Below are 25,749 nucleotides of genomic sequence, written 5' to 3'. Positions count from 1 at the left end.
ATTATTATTATTATTATTATTTACTTATACCCCACTCATCTGGCCGGGCCTCCCCAGCCACTGTGGGCAGCTCTCAACAGAGTATTAAAAACACAATAAAACATCAAACGTTAAAAACGTCCCTAAACAGGGCTGCCTTCAGAAGTCTTCTAAAAGTCAGATACAGTGGACGTTCAGGTTGCAAACGTGATCCGTGCGGGATGCACGTTCACAACCTGCAGCGTTCACAACCTGCAGCGTTCACAACCTGCAGCAGCGTGTCTGTGCACACGTGGGTTGCGATTCGGCGCTTCTGTGCATGCGCAGCCACTGAAACCCAGAAGTAACCCATACCGATACTTCTGGGTTTCAGCGGTCTGTAACCCAAAAAAACACAACCTGAAGCGTCTGTAACCTGAGGTATGACTGTAGTTGTTTCTTTCCTTGACATCTGGTGGGAGGGCGTTCCACAGGGCGGGTGCCACTACCAAGAAGGCCCTCCGCCTGGTTCCCTGTAACCTCACTTCTCGCAGTGAGGGAACCGCCAGAAGACTGTAGACACTGGACCTCAGTTTCCGGGCTGAACGATGGGGGTGGAGACGCTCCTTCAGGTATACTGGGCCAAGGCTGTTTAGGGCTTTAAAGGTTACAAAAGCAATAGCCACCATCCCCAAATCAAGATGACACCCCAACACAGATCATCTGCAGAGATTGTCACTATTACAACTGACACATGCGGTTTGGGGCATTTTTTCTAGAGAAGACCCAGGGTAAGAGATCTGATGACTACAGAAGGCACCTTCATCCCATTATCTGGAATTCTGAACAAGCAAGTGTATCGTAGGATTAGGGTGCGAGTAAAATTTGGAGTGAACTGCCTGTAAAAAAATAAAATAAAACATTGGTCTGATTTTGCTTCATTCTCTGACCTATTTTACAGGGCATCTTGCAATGTGGCTGTAACAATGTCACTTCGGGGCAAATAGTGCCTGGAATGTTGTTTTGCTTTCCTGCTTAGAAGAATGAAGTGTAACTTTTCTCTTGACAACTATAACTTGTGTACACAACAATTTGGACAAACTGGGCAAGTTAGTTCTCTGATTATAATACAATATGCCTGCTTTGTTTTAAAGACTTGCTTCCATCTTATCGGCTCAACCGTTTATTAAGTTATTCGAGGTCATAGCTTATAGCCCATGCTTTGCAGAAAAGTTATTCTAGGATAGCCCGGAATACTGCTTTGTTTTCGTATGGTCCTTGGCTGAAGAACTGATCAGGTGAAACGTGCAAGGTTCCTGAGAAAGAGAGCTCTGCACATTGCTTGAAAATGCAAAGAGGACTTCTTTGCACAGAATACTCTCCATCTAACACCTAATGCATGGCCTAAACTAATGAATCGAATGCAGTCTTAAGCATGTTTATTCCAAAATGAACCATAAGCCCAGAAAATACCTGGTACTTAGCAGAAAAGGCTTTCAAATGATTTCAAGCCTCAACCTCTGTCATTTTTGAATACAGTGGTACCTCAGGTTAAGTACTTAATTCGTTCCAGAGGTCTGTTCTTAACCTGAAACTATACTTAACCTGAAGCACCACTTTAGCTAATGGGGCCTCCTGCTGTCGCTGCACTGCCAGAGCACAATTTCTGTTCTCATCCTGAAGCAAAGTTCTTAACCCGAGGTACTATTTCTGGGTTAGCAGAGTCTGTAACCTGAAGCGTATGTAACCTGAAGCGTATGTAACCCGAGGTACCACTGCATAGCCGTTGACACAAAGCTCAGACCCTCCAAAGGTCCCTATTTTCCAGGGACATCCCAGATTTAGAGAAGCTGTCCCGGTTTCTGATTTGATCCTGGAATGTCCCACATTTCCTTAGGATGTCCCTATTTTCATCGGAGAAATGTTGGAGGGTATGAAAGCTCTGCACAGAAAACTTGATTCAGTAATAGTTGATTACGACGTAGCTTGAGCACTTGTGTCAATTATCAACAGAGATTTCATTACAGCAAAGTTATTTCACTGATGTAAATAACTCCTGTTGCCATCACACATCATTCGTATGGCATAGCTTCAGTAGCAAGTACAGCAGAATGCGTTTACACAACCGACTTTTGCCTATAAGTTGTTGTGTGTATGATGAAGCCGTAGCCAACTCTTGTTGTGTCAATAGCAACACTGAAAGGTTTTGCATGGTCAGTGCCTCCTGCCTCTGCCATACCTTATATAGTTAAAGCAAATACCAAGAGGAACTATGGAATGTCATTCACATGACCATGCTTAGAAACAGAATGTTTCAAATTCCATTGGCTGGGCAGCAAGTTATCTTTGTTCCAAAATGCAACCAGCCTTTCAGCTCTGAGCACTAAACAAAGGCATGGGCAGCAAGTGATATCATAATGTCTCAGATGCCTGTATCACAGTGTTCTCGTGCTGGACTGGGTGTGGAACTAAAAAGGCAACTTGTGTGCTACCAGTTCCCTTACAGGCATCTAATGCCACTTATGCCTTCGACAATGTTCTTAACGCTGCCACTTGGCTGTTCTTTTGCTTCTGCAGCAGGACTTTAAAACAAATGAATTATTGCAGACAAATGTGGCTGTCCGATTCAAAACCAAGGTGAAATGCAAACTGGCTACTTTTTTGCCAGAAATCCGAGTGACCACACAGACTACTTTTAGCAACATTTTCCCCCTTCCTTTAGAGAGGAAAAAAACCCCACTGTTTTATTCATTGAAATAGTGCATGTAGACAATTGGGAAACTGAAATGACAGCTTCTTTTGTTCCAGCATATGGCAGACAGACAAGAAGCCGACAGCTTGAGGCAGATGCAAGCTATTGGCACTCCATCTGCATATTTCCAATGCAATTGTGTCTGGGGTTTGAGGCTGAAAAGTCTGGATCTTAAAAAGAAAAAGAAAAAAATCTAGACTTTTACAGGGTAGAAAGTGACTGAACAAAATGTAACAGTGGTTCGTGAAATACATAGTTTCTCCCAAAGCTTTTAATCATAGCAGCTGAATGTTAGAGGCAAGTAGCTTTGATACCAATGCTAAGCATCTGAAACTGTACAACTATTTTTGTGGTTTTTATTATTTCAGCTTTTAAATGTTCAGCTGCCTAGGAACATGTGCTGTGTCTTTTTAAGTGCATGACAAAAGACCATTGCCCAGAACAGAGCTTATTAAACATGCAGCTCTTCAGTCTTGCAAGCTGTTGCGATAAACAGCTGTTGCCATGGGTTGGGTGAGAGGTCAAGTCATTTCAAATAGAAGTCATATACCCTTTTGTCCAGCCAGCATCAGCGGTTCAGATATTTTCAGCTGATAAGAGATCTGTGGGCCACTCACACTGCAGTTTTGAACAGTAAATTTTTACTTTTACCTACTCAAGCTAAACCATATGCATCTTTTTAATGACAAACTTGCGTAAACCACAGCAAGGCAGCCCAGGGAAGTGTGTTGATTTCTATGGCATACACATCAACCGTTAAGTGCCTTTGCAGGCACATGCTGTAGATAAAGCCACACGCAACTGTAAAAAACCCAGGCAACTGTGCTTAAGTCCACTTTAAGTGCACGTAACTGTGTGTTAAGATTGTGACCCAAGCATTGCTTCTCTGCAGTACCTTTAAGATGACTTAAACAGCCCTCTCCGCATTCTGTTTACAGCCCATTTATATATTTTACTCCACTGACTGTAGTTTTGGATTCTTCCCCCACCAGCTGGCAAGCAAGACCACCACCACACGAAAGTTGGTTATCAAAAAATTTATTACAAATGTGTTAAGAATTTCAATAGCAGCATGAATTTCAGTTTAAAAGAATTATTGCAACATTGGTTATCAATGCAGAATATAGTCCAAAAGACCTCTTCCGGTAGCTCAATCTGCATCAAAATCTCTGCAGAAATGCAATCGTACCAATGTCTTTTAAGAGTCCAGTCTCTTGGGGAAGGGGCTGGATGCCCCCCACCAGCAGTTTCTTGTTACAATACTGTGTCCATTCCTGCCCTTTCACCTATGTCCAGTTTTCAACTTTCACTCTGGCTTTCTAACATGAACATTCCACCTGACCTGGAAACCTGCCACAGTTTTTTTTCCCCCACTCTCTTTTCTTCTGCTCCTAAAATAAAAACTGCAGTTCTTCTTCAGCTCCACAGATATGCCAGCTTCTCCAGCGCTGCAACATAGCGGAGAGACTCACTGCTGGTACAATCCACTCGCCTTTGCTTCTCTCTTTTTTTTTTCTCCCCACAAGAATCCACCACGTGCTGTGTCTGAGCGACTTAATCCAAGCTGTTGACCGGGCTAATCTCCAGAATCAGCCACTCGCAGGGTTGCCCAGATGTGCAGCTCCAAGGTGATAATGCAACAAAAAGGTTTCAACCTCTCCTGTGCACCGGCTACGTCAACACCGTCACCATCACTCGGGCAGGGTGATGTTGGGCACCCAGTCGTTGACATTTCGACTCTCTTCGCAAAACAAGTTCAGCTTGTCTAAGGCTGGGTCTTTCCAGGCATCCTCATTGGGATTCTGCAATAAAGAGAACAAAGATACATGAGTGAAAATCACAGTCCAAAACACAATACAGCAGGAAACTAAATCTGCTCACTGCTATGGACAATAAGGCAGGCTATATATATATATGTCCGAAATTGCCACAACTACGGCTACTAATTCCTGAGGTACCAATGAAACACACTTTAGGAGATGTGCTTCCTTGGGAATGGGCCACCGGCAGAAGCACTTAAATCATGTCAGTGGCAGCTATTTGCTGGCCTAAGGTTGCTCTGGCACTATTTTGCTAACAAATGTGCTGCCTCAAAGAGATTCACAGGAGAAAATCCTGCCCGATGCCCAAGCGTCAAAGACAGGCATGGCTTGCTATGGCACTGCACAGAATAAAAGTGGGGCTTGCCCCTCACATGGCGCTGAAAACTCACCGTGATGAGGATGCAGTGGAGGTCTCTGGGCTCCCCGGCCTCCTCGCTGGCGCCCACAATCGCGGCCAGCTTCTGGATGTCATTCACACGCACAATGTCAATGTCGTTCTCGCAGCAAAAGGCTTGGATGAGAGTGAAATGGATCTGCAGGGCGATGTCGCCCTCGTCTTCCTCGTCCGCGGCCAGCACGCAGAAAGCGACCGTGTCGGGATCACTGCAGAGAGAGGGAAGGAGGAGAGCTTGCGATTAGCCACTTTAAAAGCGGAGATTCTTGCAAAAAAATAAAGCGAAGAGCTGTGCACTTTCTGCACTCTCTTCTTCCCGCCCGGATTCCCTCCCTTTTCCTGGTGTTGCGCAAGGCATGCAAAACAACAGGCGCGGTGCAAATGCCTAGATACTTACACATTCATCAGTTTTGCGGATTCGTAGACGCCCGCGGTGAGGCAGCCGCGGCGCTGCGACGAGACCAGCAGCTCCTGCAAAGCTTTGCCGGCCTTCTGCATCCGGTTGCCGGTGGCGGCGCTGCTAGAGCTACTGCAAACGACAAGAAGAGGGCAAGTGCCGTCAGTCGCGGGGAAACCTTTCCTGGCTTGCATTCCCAGCCCTCCAGCCCTCCATCCATCCATCCATCTGGCGGTACCCAACCCGCGCGCCCGCCTCCCTCCGCGCGAGACCCTTCCATCGTAAGCCGCCTCAACCACCAGCCCATCTTCCCCATCCCGGGCTGAGCCTCTGCCCGGCGGATAGTTACCTGTCGCTAGTTTCCGGCATCGTCTCCTGCCCGTGAATTTCCTCCAAAGTCATAATGGTCCGAGACAGGTAAAAAGCGGCAAGACCCAAACAAGAAATGTTTCAACAACAGCAAAAACCAGGCACCCAAAAAAGTATCCACACAAAGGAAAAGGTTCTGCTCGGCGGCTGAAAGATCTCTCCCGGAAAAAAAAGAAAAGCGATCGGAAAAGATAGACAGCTAAGCCCCGAAGCTCTCCGATCTCTGCTCACTCTTAAAGTCCCCAGCGAAGTGTGAGCTGCCAGGAGCGCCGCGCGCCCTATTTATACGCTGCGGAGCTTCTGTGCCGGCAGCTGCTGGAATCTCGGCGGCGCTGATTGGCCAGGCTAGGGGTGTATTGTTATGCTAAGCAGGCGCTGGGGAGAAGCCGGCTCGTGCCAGGAGGCCACGTGGGAGACGGGGGGGGGGGGAGAAAGAGGGAGACCGTAGCCGTGGGGTGGGGGGGGGGGACGGGGCGAGGGGCGAGAGAGGGGGATTACAATGCCTCAAATCTGCCACTGCTGCTTTTGTTGTGATGTTACTAGGCAGACTGCAGAGCCGGCGTGCTTGATCTTCTAAAAGGGGGTTGGGGGTGTTGCTTCAGATGTGCATCTTTTTTGGAGGGGTATGTATATATACATATATAAAGCTTTTTGCAAACTGTTGAAACAAAGAGAGCTTAAGCAACGCAGCAACTCCACTTGTGCGCAAAAAAAAAAAAAAAAATCATTTTACTGAAAATGCATCCCCAATGTGGTTTCTAGGAATCGCTCCCCCTGAGTTTCTACTTTTGCAGCTCACGACTGCCGCGCTATCTGCTTGAAAGGACTTTGGCCTTATTATTTTCATTTCATTTCTGCAGAGCGGACCCCCCTCCCCAAGCGTGCCCGGCTGCCAGCAAACAAGGCACAAAGCAGGGGTCCTGCAAAGTTCACCCGGGCGAGGGGGGGCCCGTCCTGCGCCTGCCTCATCAGCTGCTGCGCGGAGCAGATTGTGGATGGCACACGCTGCTCGTTTGCATTTCTATGGAGAGGCGCACAATAGGCGAGGTCTGGCGTGTGGCAGTTTGGAGCGCACACAATCGGCGCTTTCTCCCCATTGCTGCACTGTCCACCTGCCACTGGGGCGCGGATTTGCTTTTGGCCGAAGGCGGCGGCGAAGAGGGGGGTGGCACACACAATGGCCTGGCTCTCTTGTGTCGCCCAATCTGTTCTTGCTGATGAATGTCTCCACTGGCGCACGCTTCCAGTGTGCAATTGAATTTGGAGGCTTTCGAAGCACGCGATCGTCTCCTTTTCTCCAAAGGGGCCCCCATTCTTCCTTTGTTTTAACCCTTCCGAGACGCTTCGCTACATTGCGGGACACTGCCCCGGCGGCCTAGGCATGTGGCCAGCTTGGCCAGGCCAATCCGGAGTCATCAAGTTTGTGCTTGTTCCTGCCTGGAAGGCGCAAATGACCAGAAGCGCCCAGCTCCTTCTGACTTGCGCCACTTTCCCCCCTTGGGCACGCAGACTGTGCATTGCATTGCTCATAATTCCCCTTTCCAGTCAATCGCGCGTATCACGATCTGGTGTTTATTTTCTTCTGCTTTAAAATTCGGGCATCCTAGAATCCTCGTGGTGTTTCTCTTCCCCCTCCCCCCATGCGTAATTCTGGACGAGGAGCGCTACCTACTGGATGCTGAGGAGCATCTTTACGGGTATAAACTGCCGTGCGGGAAGATCCAAGATTTCTAAGTGGGGAGCGGTGGGGCCTTGCAGAACATGCTGGCAAGCCAAAGAAAGGGCATGTGTTGCGCGCTAATTCCTTTGCAAATTCTCTCCCCTCTCTCTGGAAGCCTGAAGCCGGCTTGTCCTGGCATACAGAGGCAGCTGCTTCTTGCATATTTTACTCTTTGAAAGGAGCGCGATGGTACTTGGGTGTGCGCCACCTTGTGGCTTCTTGGTGCTTTCAGCAGACCTTCCAAGTGTCCCTATTTTCCAAGGACGTCCCTGACTTAGAAAAGTCCGTTTCTGATGTGATCCTGGAATGTCCTGCTTTTCCTTAAAAAGGTAAAGGGACCCCTGACCATTAGGTCCAGTCGTGACCGACTCTAGGGTTGCGGCGCTCATCTCGCTTTATTGGCAGAGGGAGCCAACGTACAGCTTCCGGGTCATGTGGCCAGCATGACTAAGCTGCTTCTGGCGAACCAGAGCAGCGCACGGAAACGCCGTTTACCTTCCCGCCGGAGTGGTACCTATTTATCTACTTGCAGTTTGATGTGCTTTCGAACTGCTAGGTTGGCAGGAGCAGGGACCGAGCAACGGGAGCTCACCCTGTCGTGGAGATTCGAACCGGCGACCTTCTGATCGGCAAGTCCTAGGCTCTGTGGTTTAACCCACAGCGCCACCTGCATCCTGTATTACCTATTTATCTCCTTGCAGTTTGATGTGCTTTCGAACTGCTAGGTTGGCAGGAGCAGGGACCGAGCAACAGGAGCTCACCCTGTCATGGGGATTTGAACCGCCAACCTTCTGATCGGCAAGTCCTAGGCTCTGTGGTTTAACCCACAGCGCCACCCGTGTCCCTCTGCTTTTCCTTAGGACGTCCCTATTTTCACTGGAGAAATGTTGGAGGGTATGGAGTTACCCAACCCCAACATCTGAAGGCAGCCCTGTATAGGGAAGTGGGTTTTTTTTAATGTTTAATGTTTTATTATGTTTTTATATATGTTGAAAGACGTGTGGGGTATACATAGTAAAATCATCATTGTGGAATGGGATGCCCCTATTTTCATGGGAGAAATGTTGGAGAGTATGTTCCAGTTTTCTTGTGAGCCAGCTGCTTCCACATGCATATGAGCTTTCCCCCTTCTTTTGCAATGTCCACACAACGTTGTTGCAGTGGCGTAGCGTGGGGGGTGCAGGGGGGCCGGCCGCACCGGGCGCAACATCTGGGGGTTAGGGAAATCCACGGGTTAGGGGGCGCAAATTACTTGCCTTGCCCCGGGTGCTGATAACCCACGCTACGCCACTGCGTTGTTGGCATCAAAATGCCGCCCTCTATTCCTCACTTTCTGCAGAAAATCTCAGGCATAAAAAGCCCTTCTGCCGACAACACACTTGCAATACCTGGATGCCTTGTTTACATTATTTTACGCGATGGCACCCAAAAGTAAACAGACCCAGAAGTACTTTACTACACACGATTGAACCACATGTTGAAACAGAAGTTAGCTCACCGGATCACATTGGAGCTTCATGCTGGAAGATTTGATCATCCATCTGAATCATGTGGTATGCACAGCAGCCGAGATAAATCTGAAAATGACGTAGGCATGGAACTCTGTAAATCTTCCATCCCTTAACTCTTAACAGAATAGAAAGCTCACAGCACCCCAATGGCACTGTGCCACAAAAGGAAGTGCATTACATTTTCAAGGAGCTTGTAGGCTTTGGGCAAACATCCATATGCCAGGCTTCGTCATTAACAGGTTCATATCAGTCGACTTTGGAATTTTCCCTTGGAATTGGAAAAAAAACACATTTCTCCCATTTTCATGTAGGAGTAAGATAAGGACATGTATCTTCCTTAAACTGACTCAGTTGCGGAGGGAAGATCTTGTTTGATCTTAGAGCTGGTGACCCCGGCGTGATTCGATCAGATTGGAGCAGTCCAGCAACTCTTTCAGGGTTTATTGTAGAAAACTGCTGATATGGAATTGGCTACTTCTGACATCTTTGGCACATCTAGCCAAGAACCAGCTTGCATTTCTGCACTGCATGAATTGATTTTCATCTTGGCCTTTTTGCACATTGCCCTCAGACATTTTGGAGAAGGGTGTTAAGTAAAAAATATCGGAATGATCTCGGCAATCTGCTTGTTTGTGCCTATGCAGCCAAACGCACCTGCCAAGCAGGAAGCCTGGATAGCTCAGCTGGTTAGAGCGTGGTGCTGATAACGCCAAGGTTGCAGGTTCGATTCCTATATGGGACAGCTGTATATTCCTGCATTGCAGAGAGTTGGACTAGAATAGATGATCCCTTTATGATGATTTTATGATCAGCAGGATTTTTTTGGGGGGAGGGGACCCCAATGTTTGCAAAAGTACAAAACAAAACAAAAACTGTGAGAAGATGTCCTCAGAGGAAGAACCTCCCCCCTCAAAAAAGAGAATAAGAAGTTGCTGTTGCTTTCTAGGAGGGGCAAGGTGATGGGGAGGGCAGCATGGTTGCGAGTACACTGGTGGCAGTGCTGGATTGTGCCCGCTGGTGCACCAGCACCACGCCACCCTCTGGGAAAGCCCACCTGTTATTCCCAGTAACTGGTTTTCCAAGGCATACAGGACATGTCCACTGGGGCCTGAGCATGCCTAGTGATCACGGAAGGTTGTCTGACCATTAGAAGAGTCATTCCGCTGCTCTGAGATCCCGCTGCAAATGTTGTACATACAAAGAATCAAGAGCAGATTGCTTTGGCACCCAAAATCCTACACATGCCACTCCCCTTCTTGGTCAGTAAGAATATGATATTAATACTATTGATCACTATTTGTTGCCCCCTCGTGACATCTGCCTAAAGGTAGGGCCGGCTCTTCTGCGTCAACGCTGCAGATTAGCTGATGGTGGATTCCACTTCAATTCAGCATTGGTCAGCAATAAAGTTATTGTATGGACATGTCCAGAATCTGTTCCTCCAAGTTTCTTTTTTTATGGCTTCTCGTAAAGCAGATTTCCAGCTGCTCTTGTGAGTAGCAGCTCCTCTGTCCTTTGCTCATTCCTCTTTTGTAAAAGGCACATCTGTAGAGGCAAGCTGTGTGCTAGCGATTTTTAAGGGCAACAGAATCCATTTTAAACCATTAGTAATTTAGACCCATTTGCCCTCCTTAAAAGCATTCACTCCTAATTTTAAACCTGTCAGAGCTAAAGAATTCTTTGATTTATTTATTTAAAAAGAAAAGAAAAGAATGGAGGAACTGTTACTTACCTTTGTCCAAGTAATATTTACAACTGAAGGATGCCCTCTTGAGGACAGAATGATAATTAATCCTCATCTCGTTGTTTTTAGTGATATCCTCCTTCCCCTTTCTCACATATCAAGGGTGCCCTGTCGTGGCATTTCCACTTGTGGGACCATCATGGGGGTTCCTGTTGTGTGTTTGTGTGACGCTCTGAGAGAGGGGCACTGTTAGGGTTCTAGGCACGATCTTCTCACCTGGTGGGGTGGAACTGAGAGCACTAACCTTGCAGAAAGGAAGCTCCTGCAGCCAATCGGAAGCCACGGAAGCCCCGTCGGATGTTCGGGTTCCAAAGAATGTTCGCAAACCAGAACAATCACTTCCGGGTTTGCAGCATTTGGGAGCCAAAACATTCGACTCACAAGGCGTTCGTGAACCAAGTACGGCTGTACTGGTATAGATGATTTCTGCAGGCATCCAAATTGTTTTCAACAGATGGTCACTTTTGCATGTCTTCAGCTATGTTACATGAACATAGTTTTAAATGTGCACTTCCTATTTCAGCTGGGGAAAAACCCCTGAAAGTTAAGTGATCTGCGGATTAATAGGTTACGGATGTAATCCAGCATTATTATCACTTTTTTCTGCTGGGATAGTCTTTTTAATGGGTCATGGTTTTTCAATATGCATTCTGTCATAATGAAACAAGAACTCTCTCTGTGTGTGTTTTTAACCCAGATGCTGGCGGGATGTGTGGCCCTGCCTGATTATAGATGGCCTCTCTCTCTCTCTCTCTCTCTCTCTCTCTCTCTCTCTCTCTCATATCTCCAGAAGACACTCACTAATGGAACTTTTATGGCGAGAGATGGACCCAACTGAGCAAACATAATTTGGTGACCTTTGCGAGCTCACTTTTGTGTCATCTGTTTTAGGTCAGACAAAGCGCACGCTCTCTGAGCAATCTGCCAGCTGCTCGGCCTAAAATCGAAGTGTGCCTTTCAAATCAGAGCCGCCACCCTTATTTTTATTTATTTCCCAACTGCCGAGGGAGGGAGAAGTCCAACACATTGCCTCATTTAGCAGTTGTAGCTAAGGCGGAGTGCTCTCTTTAGCCGAACTACTGGATGTGGCATAATTCACTGTCTGTTAACTTCAGTGCTGTGACTGCTTTGACTAAACATTAGAAAGCATCAGAAGCCCAAGGGCCAATGCACATGTCATGGTACCCATTTTAAGCCAACTCCTAACAGCTGCCTATGCTGGACAAAGAGTAAACTGGAGCTCAGAACCAGACACTCCAAGTGTCCCTATTTTCCAGGGACAGACCTGGATTTAGAGAAGCCATCCCAGTTTTCAATTTGATCCTGGAACATCCTACTTTACCTTAAAGGTAAAGGTAAAGGTACCCCTGCCCGTATGGGCCAGTCGTGTCCGCCTCTAGGGTTGCACGCTCATCTCGCTCAAGAGGCCGGGAGCCAGCGCTGTCCGAAGACACTTCTGGGTCACGTAGCCAGCGTGATGAAGCTGCTCTGGCGAGCCAGCACCAGCGCAGCACACGGAAACGCCGTTTACCTTCCCGCTATAAAGCGGTACCTATTTATCTACTTGCACTTAGAGGTGCTTTCGAACTGCTAGGTGGGCAGGAGCTGGGACCGAAAGACGGGAGCTCACCCCGCTGCGGGGATTTGAACTGCCGACCATACGATTGGCAAGTCCTAGGCACTGAGGTTTTACCCACAGCGCCACCCGCGTCCCTTACTTTACCTTAGAACGTCCCTATTTTCATTGGAGAAATGTTGGAGTTATGCGACCCCCAAGCCAGGCAGTGTGTCGTTTCATCTGTCCTGAATCTCTCATTATTCTGCTTCACTGGATGATCTCAGAGAGAGAGAAGAGCTATTCACACCAGGCATCATTTTATAAGCCTAAAAATTATATAAACTAAATATTTCAGCCTTTCCTGGGCCATTTTGCTTGTTCATTTCTGGACCTTTTCCAGCAATATCTTTCTTGAAAGATGGCCTGTGTACGCACAATATATTTAAAGCACATGATGTCGTGTTTCCCCCCCCCCCCAAGAATCATGGGAACTCTAGTTTACCCCCCACAATTCTCAGCACCCTTCACAAACTACAGTTCCCAGGATTCTTTGGGAGAAGTTGTGTGCTTGAAATGTATCGTGTGTGCACCACCACCGAGAATGGAACTGTGCACAGCGTTCCAAGTTTGGCTTCACTATATACTGTACAGTGGTACCTCGGTTTTCAAACATAATCTGTTCCGGAAGACCATTCAACTTCTGAAACATTTGAAAACCAAGGCACAAAGGGTGCTCTGTAAATTCAATGAAGATAATTGGGGGGGGGGAATCAAGAGAAGCCATTCAACTTCCGAGATGCGTTCAAAAACAGAAGCATTTACTTCCGGGTTTTTGGTGTTCGAAAACCGAAAAGTTTGGCTTCCGAGATGCTCGAAAACCGAGGTACCAGTGTATTGGAATAAGGGGCACTGCAATGTACAGGTTTTCTTCCTTTCCTAATAATCTCTAGCATGGAATACCAGGTCACACATGATGTGTGGGGAAAACATTTAAAAGTCATTTGCCTTTCAAAAGATTTAGGCTAGAGGTGCTTGAGCATTATGGGGAGGGAAGTGCCTTCCTGGAGGGCCCTGATGACTGCTCCTATCCCTGGCCTCTCTCTGGCAATATTACCAGGGTCTGTTGCTCCTTGAACCACCTGCAGCTGGTGTGTTTGCTGGCTTGCAGAAAACTCATCTGAAGGTGAGGTCGCAGGTGTTGCTCTTGGGAGTGAGGAGGGTTTCCTATCACAGAAGCACTCCGTTTCATGGAATGTGGTGACTGCAGAAAAATATTTGTTTGTCAAGAGTTCAAGGAGATCTTCCTGGAATGAGGACAGAGGGGATAACCAGGTCAAGGAAACACTGAAAGAACAGCCATGGCAATGCTTCAGAAAAACGCAGCGAAACATTGCATTAAAAAATTAATTCTTCTTTGATTTCTATCCTTTTCTAAGTTTAAAAGCTGGTAGAAAACAATCGTCCTTCTGTTTAAACTGATGGAATATGCGCAGCTTGCAGACGTGACGTATGGAATAAGAGAACAAGAAGAACATACGTTTAAAGAAGGCTGGAAAATGTTTGTTGAATATAATGGGGAAAACTGTGTACACTTGAAAACGTGGGCAGCATTAAAATAAATTCAACAATGTAAACAAGTTTTGATGGATTTATTAATGGAATACTGAATGGTTTAGTTTATGTAAAATATGCATGGATTTATGATATGCAAATTGAACCATGGAAAGAGAAGAAGGGAAGTCAATGACATTTTAAGGTTGCTTAAGGAATTTTTTTCATTGTAAAATGGGAAACTTAATAAAAATTACACACACACAATTATCATCATTCATTGTTTTTCTCTATCTCAGGGACTATGTCTAATTTGATCACCAGGCGCAAATTATCCATGGGTAGACCTCTTCAAAAAAATTGGATTTATGTGTTGATGGCTTTGAAGAAAGATTATAACATTTATTTATTTCTACATACTCCTTTTGTATCCTGCCTTTCCTCCAAAGATTCAGCAAATACAGTTCTCTCCACCAACCGCTGCTCCATTGTCTGTTCATGACAACTCTTGAGGCACTTTTGGCTAAGAAATAGCAACTGGTCCAAGATGCCCCATCCATTAAGGTTCATGGCCAAGTGGGCATTTAGGCATAGGTCTCCCTGCTTCTAATCCAAGCATTGCACGGTGAAGAATAAATTCAAGAACTCTTGATTCGTACACTGGGCTAGATCCATACTTGGTCATTTTTACAGCAGAAATCAGTGGAACTTAGGTTAGTTGTGACTAACTCATTGGTTTTCATGGGTCATGACTATCCTAAGTCCCTTGGGATGCGGGTGGCGCTGTGAGCCTCTTGGGCTTGCTGATCAGAAGGTCGGCAGTTCAAATCCCAGCGACGGGGTGAGCTCCCGTTGCTCTGTCCCAGCTCCTGCCAACATAGCAGTTTGAAAGCACGCCAGTGCAGGTAGATAAATAGGTACCACTGTGCAGCGGCGTAGCGTGGGTTGTCAGCACCTGGGGCAAGGCAAGTAATTTGCGCCCCCTAACCCGGGGCAAGGCAAGTACAGTAATTTACTCTCCCAAGCAGCAGCAGCAGCGAGGCTTCTCTTTCCCCCGCGCTATCCCGGAGCTGCCTCTTTTCTTTCCTTTTTTCCCTTTCTCCAAGGCTTTTCGCTTTCTCTCCTTAACTGATTCCCCCTCCACACCACGGCGTTTCCTGGCTGCTTCCCCCCCCCCTTCCCCTCTCTCTCCTCCTCGCTCTGCTTGCCTTGCCCTGCCCTGCCTGAGGGCGCCCTGAGGAGACTCCGCTCTCCTTTTTGACCAGGCGAGGTGGAAAAAAGAGGGGAAAGTCTCTTCCCGCCCCCTCGCCAGACTCCCTGCTCGGCTCTGGCTCACTACCCAGAAGGCCAGTGGAGAGAGAGCCACAATTGCCATAAAGCTCCTCTCCCTCCGCTTCGCCAAGCTGTCAAAGCCTGGCAGCAGTGGCAATGGCAGCAGCAGGCGCAGCCAGACCCCCGCCAGCCAGCCCGCCCGCCCGGCTTCCTCTCCTTTTTTGGCCCGCGGCAGAAGGCTTCGCTCTCCCCCTTCCGCGACCTCCTCGCCAAGCCGAGCGAGCGCGGGCTCCCTAACCCGTGGATTTTAGTAGGGGCAGAGAGCTGCTAGTGCGAGCGCGCCCCCCGCCCATGTTGCACCCGGTGCGGCCGGCACCCCCTGCACCCCCCACGCTACACCACTGCCACTGTGGCAGGAAGGTAAACACTGTTTCCGTGTGCTCTGGTTTCCATCACGGTGTCCCATTGTTCCAGAAGCTACTGTTAGGTCCATCATGAGACATCCGACAGCTTCTAATCACAAATACCAGCAGCCTTCAAGCAAGCAAACTTGCCTTATTATCGCTCCCTAGCATCCCACTGTCAGAGGATTGCCTCCTTCCATTCACCACTTTGCCTCCTCCAAGTGGAAGAAACCTGGGCAGTGCTGAATGTCACATCCATTGCTAGGTGTGTCCTGCTGGAAACAGAAAAGGGCTTTCCCCTTGGCCTGCCTTTATAGCCACTCAGTTGCCAAGTGCTTTTGTGACATCACAAGAAACCCACAGCCAATGGCAACAGCTGGGGAGGCATCATCTTCATTGCTTTGAGCCTCACAATGGCGGGTGAACCTATCAGTGATTGTGTGCTTGTTTATTTGGGATGTGGGTGGCGCTGTGGTCTAAACCACTGAGCCTTTTGGGCTTGCTGATCAGAAGGTCAGTGGTTCGAATCCCTGTGATGGTGTGTGCTCCCGTGGCTCTGTTCCAGCTCCTGCCAACCTAGCAGTTAGAAAGCACACCAGTGAAACTAGATAAATAGGTACCACTGTGGCGGGAAGGTAAACAGCATTTCTGTGCGCTCTGGTTTCCGTCACGGTGTTCCGTCGTGCCAGAAGTGGTTTAGTCCTGCTGGCCACATGACCTGGAAAGCTCCCTCGGCCTGAAAGCGAGATGAGCACCGCACTCCATAGTCGCTTTTGACTGGACTTAACTATCCAGGGGTCCTTGACCTTTTTTAAAAAAAATTCCCACTGATTTCAGTGCATCTCCTTTAAGGCTGCATTCATACCAATCCATTGGTAGCACAGAAATGTCGTTTGTCTCAATTCAGAATCATTCATGCTCATCCTCAACACGCTGCTTTCAATCTAGATTGATTCCACAAGGAAAAGTTACTTGACAAATGTCTGAAAAAACTCTGTTTGATATTCATGCCTTTTATTCAGGTGAATGAAGAAGAAAGTGCTAATTGTAATCTTGCTGCATGCTGCCACACAACATCGCTCGGCAGCTGTGGGTACATTCTGCATTGCTAGGGCTGCCTACATCTGTTTTCAGACAGACACGCTGCGGTGTAATGCCAAATCAATCTGCAATGAGCTTTTATTTTTTTATTTTTTTGAATGATGCCAGGTTCTCAAGAAGCACTTTTCTTTTTTAAAAAAGTTTTATCATTGCTTTTTTGTTTTATTTTATTTTAATTGGTTTTCACATATTACATTACAATACAGATGTACCAAAGCCAACACCATTTCTTCCCCATCCCCACATACATTTACATTTCTATTTCCTCAATCCATCATATTATTCTTTTCTCCTTCCTCCCACTTCCCTCCTCCCCCACTCGATTTCCTCCACATTATACAATTTACAATAATCTTTGCATTTTACAATCTTCTCAAATCCTCTATATATTCTTATTATCTTTCCTTACTAATTTTTCTTCCATCCACTACTTCACATTTTAATCGAGGCATATTAGCGTATCATTTTTTGAGCAATATTTTGCCAATATTTTCAGGGGCAAATCTTTTTTGCAATAGATCTAGATTGTGTGTGTGTGGACTACATAGCGGGGGGGGGGGGAGTATCCAGTTGCCATTGATTCTAGAATAAAAAGCATGCAGATGTTTGAACTCCTGGTACAGAAAGTAAGTGGTATTGGACTTCGGTTTCCGTAATCTTTGACTACTTGCCATTATAAGAACTGGATTCCAAAAGCATATGGGGAACCAAAGCTTCCCCATTCTTGAAGCAGAGTTTAATACAAAAGTTATAGGTCAATAACCCTTCTTTCAGGGTATTGTGAAAAGGCAAAGCCATACAAAAGCGACACCTAGTGGTCGCACTGGGAATTTCCTGGAAATTACTGTGCCTCTTCCTACCTGTTTGAACTTTTCACCCAGAGAATTCAGAGTGTTTTTCGGCTGCTCCTCAGATGCAACTCCCCACTCCCATCCTTTTAGTCCATAAAGTGGGGAAGAAAGCATTTTATAAAGCAGGAAAGAAACCATTTTTAACGTTTATCAGATGTCCTATCAGGAATCTAATGGCACTTCCAGATTAGTGTTCTGTTGCAAGTATATGCAGTAAGAAGCATTTTATGCTGTCAGTGTGGATTTAAACCGAATTTGTGGATTTGTACTGAACCATCAGTGTGGATGTGCACTAGATATTCAGCGTGGATGTGAACTGGACTGACTGCTTCTCTTCCCGCTATATTATTTATTATTATTATTTATTATTTATTGAATTTATATACCACCCTATATTTACGTTGGTCATCAAGACTTCATTACTATTCATCAGAGTCACTCAGTTCAGATACTGGTAGAGGCCTCCGCTTACGCCACCAACACTTCATAAAATGCAGGAATTTATCGCCCCGCCTTTCAAGTTTCCTCTTGTCCAGTCGTGAATCCCTTGCCAGTCTCTGATCCAGAACTTAACCCTTGCTGTCCCTGTGGAGCTTCTGTCTCCCTTGCTGCCTCTTCCTGTTCCTCTATGCCTGAAGACACTGCCCTTTCTTCGCCAGCTCCTCCAGCTCCCTCCCCCTCAGGCACAGCGTCCTCTTCTCCTACCCTGAAGTTCTCTCCCACATCCGGGGAACTCGAACGTACTGACTCAGCCCTGACACCATGGCAGGTTGCCAGGAACGGATAAGACAAGGGAAAGTCCTTTCTATTCAGTATTCACGGAGAGAGGCTAGTAAAGGCAGCTTCTTGAAATAATGGCATAACCCCGAGTGAGTCTCCACTGTTAGGAGTTCAGCCTACACTCGAGTAGGACCCTGACAGAGACACATTCCCGACTGGCATGTTCCCTCCCTCCTGGTCTTTCGTTTGGGAGCTTCAAAAGCTTTCTTCTGCCTGAACATCACAGCGACCGATGCCAACCGACACCGGCACACTTTGGGATCTGCAGAGTTTGCGCAGTTGCGTAACAGACCTCAGCAACTCAGCATTTTGGCTAATCTACTTTATTTACATATAAACACACACAGAGCACTGCAACATGGCTCCCTCTCTCTCTAGCATCAGACAGCAAAGAGAAAGAACAAAGGACAATAGTCCCACTTCACGGAACACAGTAACACAAACATTCTGTCTCCGTCACTTCCCACTCTGTGGAGTCAAAACATATACCGTCATGTGATAGACAACAATCCCATGACTGCAATCATGGAGCAGGAATTCTAACATCTCTCATGTGTCACAGCTATGGGTGCTGAAAAATGCCCTCTGCCTTTGAGCTCTCTGCTCTCCTACTTTCAAGGCTGGCCAGGTTTGGGGAGACGGGGGGTCTGGAATGCTTTCTAAGGACAATGAATCCATCAGCTGTCCTCTCTCTGGTGCTTCTTCTTCCTCCTCTCCCATTATTTCCCAGCTTTCCCCTCATCTGCCTCTGAGCTATGACCTCCCTCAAACTCCCTCAAACCCCTGTTGTAATTTTGAACTGTCTTCTTCTTCTCTGGAAAGGTTAGGCTGGGGAAGCAGTCTCCACCATCCCTCCTCTGCCCCGTCCCTGACAATGAAACTCTGGACAACTTCTCCAGGCCTGGTGTCAAGATCAGAGTGAATGCACGCGACTTTGCCCTCAAAGTGCTTTACAAATGAATGAATCTTTATTTGCGTCAGCCATCAGCCCTAGCAATAAAATAACAATACGATATACAAAGAATAGAAATAAAAAGTCCATTATATAAACACATTTTAGGGTTTTGAATCAATAGTCAAATAGTGGCTCTTATTCTGATTGACAGGATGCGGGTGGCGCTGTGGGTTAAACCACAGAGCCTAGGACTTGCCGATCAGAAGGTTGGCGGTTCGAATCCCTGCGATGAGGTGAGTTCCCGTTGCTCGGTCCCTGCTCCTGCCAACCTAGCAGTATGAAAGCACATCAAAGTGCAAGTAGATAAATAGGTACCACTCCAGCGGGAAGGTAAACAGCGTTTCCGTGCGCTGCTCTGGTTCGCCAGAAGCGGCTTAGTCATGCTGGCCACATGACCCGGAAGCTGTACACCGGCTCCCTCGGCCAGTAAAGCGAGATGAGCACTGCAACCCCAGAGTCAGTCACGACTGGACCTAATGGTCAGGGGTCCCTTTACCTTTATTCTGATTGACCCAGCTAAAGACCTTGCAACCTTGGCTGTCACCTGCTCATCTTGATCTGCCAAGAGAAAGGACACTGTGGCAGTGACTTCGTGACCCGGAATGGACAATCAAAGAGGGGTGATAATCTCATTCCTCAAGTCTTTATAAAGAGTGCAAGCCAGAAGGGCACACGCCACCGATTCGGTACTGCCATCTCCACAGGGACATAAGCGTTTCTCGTGTGGAATCTGTTGGAATCGTCCCTCAAACGCATCATGGCAAGCTTCATGGCAGTGATGTTCTCAGGCCTGGAGCTTTCATTACAGCACTCATCACCCTGAAAAGGATCGCTGGACACCTAATAGAGAATGCAAGGGTGGCTGGCAAAGCAAGACTTTCTTTGCTGCCTCCACAACCACACAGAAAATATAATTATGAGTGAAGACTATAATTACAGCAGCAGAGTTTCTACCTTTATAAAGAGGGATTTTCATGTTACAAGGTAGTAATTAAGCATTCAGGTTCACTAGAGCACTTCTCCAGGCTAGCTGGGGCCTGTCTGGAGACAGATTAGCCTCTGATGAATTGGGGGAAAAATGTTTAAAATAACTTTTTCTAAAAATAACCCCAAAGCCTTTCTTTTAGGAATTTTAGGTGCCGAAATCCCAATGGAGCAGAAAATACTATTTATGTATGTGACTGTGCGGATTATTGACCCAGAAATGGAAAGAAGATAAAGTCTTGAACAGAGAAGAATGGTCGATTAAGTTGATGGATTATGCCAAAATGGCTAAAATGACCAGGAGAATAAGAACTTAGGAAGACCAAAATTGTAATAAGGAATAGGGGAAATTTTATAATTTATCTTAAAATCCATTGTAAACAGTTAAAATCATTAGTAGGGTTGGAATAGCACTTGTAGTTTAATGGCGAATTTTGGATGTAATGAAGATGTAAAAGATTTGGATTATTATAAAAGATACAGGAGGAAATGATCAACCAGAGGACCCACAAAGGGGAGGATGGAAGTCCAGGAGATTCTCTGGAATCTTGTTCTTGTGATGTATGTTGGATATGTGATTGTAAAACTTTAATTTGAAAAACCAAATAAATAAATAAGTGTGTGTGTGTGTGTGTGTGATGGATCAGCCTCGATTGCCTTAATCCAGGGCTTTCTTTTCTGGTGGTACTCAGAGGTACAGGGTACCAGCACCTCCCACAAGCAGAAAAAAATACCTTGTGATAAAGTAAATGGAAGGTGGGGAGAGCAAGCAAGCGGCTGTAGCTAAAAGGGGGGGGGCTGTGAAAAGCAGGTGGCTGAGGTGGCAGCAGAGAAGAAAAGGAGGCCCTTGCTTGGCACTGCTCTCAGTCAACAGGTTGCGCCGTTCCCCCTTGGCTGCCCCGGGATACGCTGTCTCTACCCCTGGACATGCTGTCTGCTGTGCCGCCGCCTCCTTGCACCACGAACGGCTGGGCGGCAAGCGCTGCATCCCTTTCGTCTCTGCTCGCTCTTTCCATGTCTGTGGGGCAGGGCAGTGTGGGATGTAATCCATTGCTGCAGTCAAATGCAACATTCCTAATTTTCCTAGAGTGGGCACAGGCAAGGGGGACACCCAGTCAGTGTAACTTCCTGTTCCGCTGACTGGAACACCCTCCCCCTGCATGTGACCTGGGAGATGGGCGTGGCTCTGGCTGACTCCAAAAAGAGCCGCATTTTCTCACTTGCAGTCTTCTTGTTTTTCTCTTCTCTTGTTTGCTGATCTTTTTCTGCCATGCTGCTCTCCTGCAGCCATTTTGTTGTATTAATATAATTTTGCTGTCTGCTGGCTCTCAGCCAGCAGCACCTGAGTTCAGTCTCCATAGGAGATCAACTCACAGTTTCTTTGTGTAACTACCAAGTAAAGCCTGCCTTTCAGGGATCATATCGTGAACTGAAATAAAGTGAGTAAACTTTTTGTTACTTTACTCAGAAAGACTCTTGCGTCTTTATTCTTTTAGGAGAGATAAAAGGGGACACCAGGAAATAATCTTAACTAAGAGATTCAAACGAATCTGCAAACTAGCTTCCAGCTATATTGAGGGGAATTTGCTCTGCTACGTCACTCACTAGCATGAGTGAGGGAAGGATAATACTTATTCAATATATCGTTCCCTACCATCCTTAACATTCCCACAGGCAGGGGACAGAGTGGAGAGAGAGAAAGAGAGAGCAGGAGGAGGCAGCCACCTCTGTTGCTAGAGAAAAGAAGCATTGAGTGTCGCTGATCTCCTGCTGTGGAGCCCTCTTCCAACAGAGATTCAGCAGCCACCCTCACTTTTTTTTTTCCAGGCGTTTGTTGGGTCATTATTATTTTTTAATGCCCAAGATGCAAATGTTTAGGCTTTTTAATCAGCCAATCATTTTAATGATTGTTTTTATATTTATTGTTTATTTATTTTATTCCATGAAACGTATACGCTGCTTGATTGTAAAAAAAAACACAACACCCAAAACCCTCAAAGTGGTTTACAAAAAGAGCAAACGATAAAACTGAAAAAAATCTGCAACCGTACTTTAAAACATACAAAGGTTAAAATAATAAATGAGAGTTAAATCACTATATGTACAGTATATAAATGTGTGTGTGTGTGTGTGTGTGTGTGTGAAAGGTAAAGGATCCTTGGACGGTTAAATCCAGTCAAAGGCAACTATGGGGTTGCGGTGCTCATCTTGCTTTCAGGCTGAGGGAGCCAGCATTTGTCCATAGACAGCTTTCTGGGTCATGTGGCCAGCAGGACTAAACAAGGCTCAACAGAACACTCTGATGGAAACTGGAGTGCACGGAAATGCATTTTACCTTCCCGCCACAGGGGTACCTATTAATCTATCTGCTCTGGTGTGCTTTCGAACTGCTAGGTTGGCAGGAGCTGGAACAGAGCAACAGGAGCTCACCCCGTCGCATGGATTCGAACCACTGACCTTCTGATTGGCAGGCCCAAGAGGCTCAGTGGTTTACATCACAGCACCACCTGCTTCCTGAATAAACAAGCATACAATCACTGATAGGTCCACCTGCCATTGTGAGGCTCAAAGCAATGAAGATGATGTCTCCCCATCTGTTGCCATTGGCGGTGGGTTTCTTGTGATGTCACAAAAGCACTTAGCAGCTGAGTGGATAGAAAGGCAGGCCAAGGGGAAAGCCCTTTTCTATTTCCAGCAGGACACACCTGGCAATGGATGTGACATTCAGCACTGCCCAGGTTTCTTCCACTTGGAGGAGGAAAACTGATGAATGGAAGGAGGCAATCTTCTGGCAGTGGGATTTTAGGGAGCGATAATAAGGCAAGTTTGCTTGTTTGAAGGCTGCTGCGGACGTCTCATGATGGACCTAACAGTAGCTTCTGGCACAACGGGACACTGTGACGGAAACAAGAGCGCACGGAACGCTGTTTACCTTCCTGCTGCAGAGGTACCTATTTATCTACATGCACTGGTGTGCTTTCAGGCTGCTAAATTGGCAGGAGCTGGGACAGAGGAGCAGGAGCTCACTCCGCTATGGGGATTCAAACTGCCAACCTTCTGATTGGCAAGTCCAAGAGGCTCAGTGGTTTAGACCACAGCGCCACCTGTGTATTCTGTATCGCATCTAGTTATATTGTATGAACTGGCAAGATACAAACGCTTTTATAAATAACTAAATGTTCAGGGGTATTCCTCGCCTGCTGCAAATAGATCCGAGTTGCAGCAAGGCATTCTGTGCAAAATAAAAAATGTCGCTGGTATGCTTTTCGCCACTAGATGGCGGAGGAGCCCCAGGATTTTACCTTTGCGAAAATTCAAATGACCACCCATTGTACATTGTTGCAGCCGTAAAGCAATGTCGTTCCAAATGAAGACTTGATTCCCTTTTCCCTTCCCAGCACCTTCAATATCTGATCAAAATATTTAATACTGAAATAACAACAACATCAACAACAACAACATCATTATTATTATTATTATTATTATTATTATTATTATTATTATTTTCCTCATCCATCTGGCTGGGTTTCCCCAGCCACTCTCGGCCACTCTAAAAACAAAATAAAAACATCAGGCATTAAAATAAATAAATCTCCCAGATAATCTCGGAAACATTCAAGGCTTTCACTGATTCATAAAAATAGGGAGACCTAACCAAAGGTTAGCGGGGGGGGGGGTAGCTGTCCCCCCCAATCAACAAAAATCAATACAAATGCACAGCTAACTGGGTTCTCTCCCCCCCCCCAACAAAAGGCCTACCCCTCCTTATCAAAAATCCTGGCACGCCCATTATCAAGGGGGAAGGAATTGTCCTTCAGTAATCTGGATTCCACATCCTAGATGATGATGGATTGCCATGTTGGTTGGGGCTGATGGGAGTTGGAGTTCAGCAACACCCAGGGGCAAATCATCCTCACCCCTTATCTTTACAATAACAGGACATTCATTTTGTCATCAATTTTGTAAACATATTGCAGTTGTTTGAAAGTTATGCAAGAAGTTAATCTATTTTGAAAAGCATTGCTGTTCTTCAGATGCACAAAATTAAAACGTTTTGTATGTGTTATAGATGTTTACCTACATAATTTAATCAAATTACATTACATCAGGCAAAATAGCCAGGATAGAAATCTTCTTGCCAGAATTAGTTCCCCCCTCCCCCCAAAGAAATCTTTGAGCAGTTTTCTGACACATCCCGCCAAACCCATTAGCAGGCTATTCACATCCCAAGAGCAGTCAGAAAGTCTCAGATCCCTACAATTAGATGTAATCAACAGGTTTTATGTTCATAAAAATCTTAATGATTCTATGATTTCATTCTTTTGTTCTTGCAAGCCCAGCTGAAAATTATGCCATGTTATAAGATTATAAATGAACAGGAAAATGTTTTAATGTGTTTTAAAGCGGCTTTTTTTAAAGAATTGCATGTTTTAAAACATAGCCCATTGTCTGGGGTAAAAGTAGCTTGATAAACAGCTATCATTATATTGTACAGTTTCCATTTAAAAAAAAATAAGAAGTCCCTAACTGACAAGATGCATAACATTTGGCTCATTTTTTAAGGCGTCCCATTTTTTTGTTTCTGATGTAAATATTCCCAATGCCCTTCTATCCATGTATCAATGAGACATCCATTTTTATAGTGGAGCATGCAATTCCCCAACCTTCACTTTCACCTGAGTATCCAGTTAGTCCAATTTCTGTCCCCTACAGCAGGAGTGAGCAACCTGGGGCTTCTAGATGGTCCTGGACTTCAGCTTCCAGAAGCCCCAGCCAGCACAGTCAACGTTCAGAGATACTGGGAGTTGTAGTCCAACAATATCTGGAGGGCCACAAGTTCTGTATCCTGCTCTGCACAGTCTTTTATCATGGAAAACTAAACAATCCAAGCAGATTATCACCCCTCTTTTATTGTCCATTCCGAGTTGCCCAACCACTGCCACAGCGTCCTTTCTCATGGCTGATCAAGATGAGCAGGTGACAGTAAAGGTGCCAAGGTTTTTAGTTGGGGAAATCAGAATAAGGTCCACTATTTGATTATTGATTCAAAACCCTAAAATGTATTTTATATAATGGACTTTTGTTTCTATTCTTTGTATATCTCCCATCAGATGTCAAAGCGATAAACAACTACGTGACATTCAGAAGACATCTTAAGGCAGCCCTGTTCAGGGAAGTTTTTAATGTGTGATATTTTAGTGTTTTTTGGTTTCTATGGAAGCCGCCCAGAGTGGCTGGGGAAACCCAGCCAGATGGGCGGGGTACAAATAATAATAAATTATTATTATTATTATTATTATTATTATTATTATTATTATTATTATATCGTATTGTTGTTTGATTGCAGGGGCAGGCAAACTAAGGCCCAGGGGCCGGATGTGGCCCAATCGCCTTCTCAATCCGGCCCACGGATGTTCCAGAAATCATTGTGTTTTGAGTAGTTATTTGTGGGGCCTGCCTGGTGTTTTTACATGAGTAGAATGTGTGCTTTTATTTTAAATGCATCTCTGGGTTATTTGTGGGGAATAGGAATTCGTTCATTTCCCCCAAAAAAATATAGTCTGGCCCCCCACAAGGTCTGAGGGACGGTAGACCAGCCCACAGCTGAAAAAGTTTGCTGACCCC

At 46.1% G+C, this 25,749-nt stretch overlaps 1 protein-coding gene and 1 long non-coding RNA gene across 2 annotated transcripts in view; one reads left to right on the top strand and one right to left on the bottom strand.

Annotated features, from left to right (window-relative positions):
- Nucleotides 1-560: 560 nt before the first annotated feature.
- The window catches only part of LOC307226832, a 207,822-nt gene continuing 182,633 nt past the window's right edge, over nucleotides 561-25,749 (top strand). The window contains exon 1 of the long non-coding RNA XR_013843565.1: nucleotides 561-590. This is a non-coding gene — a long non-coding RNA (uncharacterized lncRNA). The remainder of the gene's footprint in view (nucleotides 591-25,749) is intronic.
- Nucleotides 3,733-5,963, bottom strand: GADD45G (growth arrest and DNA damage inducible gamma). The gene is made up of 4 exons (XM_079996193.1): nucleotides 5,674-5,963; nucleotides 5,325-5,456; nucleotides 4,923-5,136; nucleotides 3,733-4,512 (listed from the first exon to the last, which is right to left on the bottom strand). The coding sequence occupies exons 1-4, from the start codon at nucleotides 5,724-5,726 to the stop codon at nucleotides 4,402-4,404; spliced, it is 510 nt and encodes a 169-aa protein (XP_079852319.1). The 5' UTR covers nucleotides 5,727-5,963; the 3' UTR covers nucleotides 3,733-4,401.

The sequence above is a fragment of the Podarcis cretensis genome (assembly GCF_951804945.1).
Source record: "Podarcis cretensis genome assembly, chromosome: 11".
Classification (NCBI taxonomy): domain Eukaryota; kingdom Metazoa; phylum Chordata; class Lepidosauria; order Squamata; family Lacertidae; genus Podarcis; species Podarcis cretensis.
The sequence above is the reverse complement of the archived record's forward strand: the minus strand, read 5'-3'. Positions and strand labels throughout refer to the sequence as shown.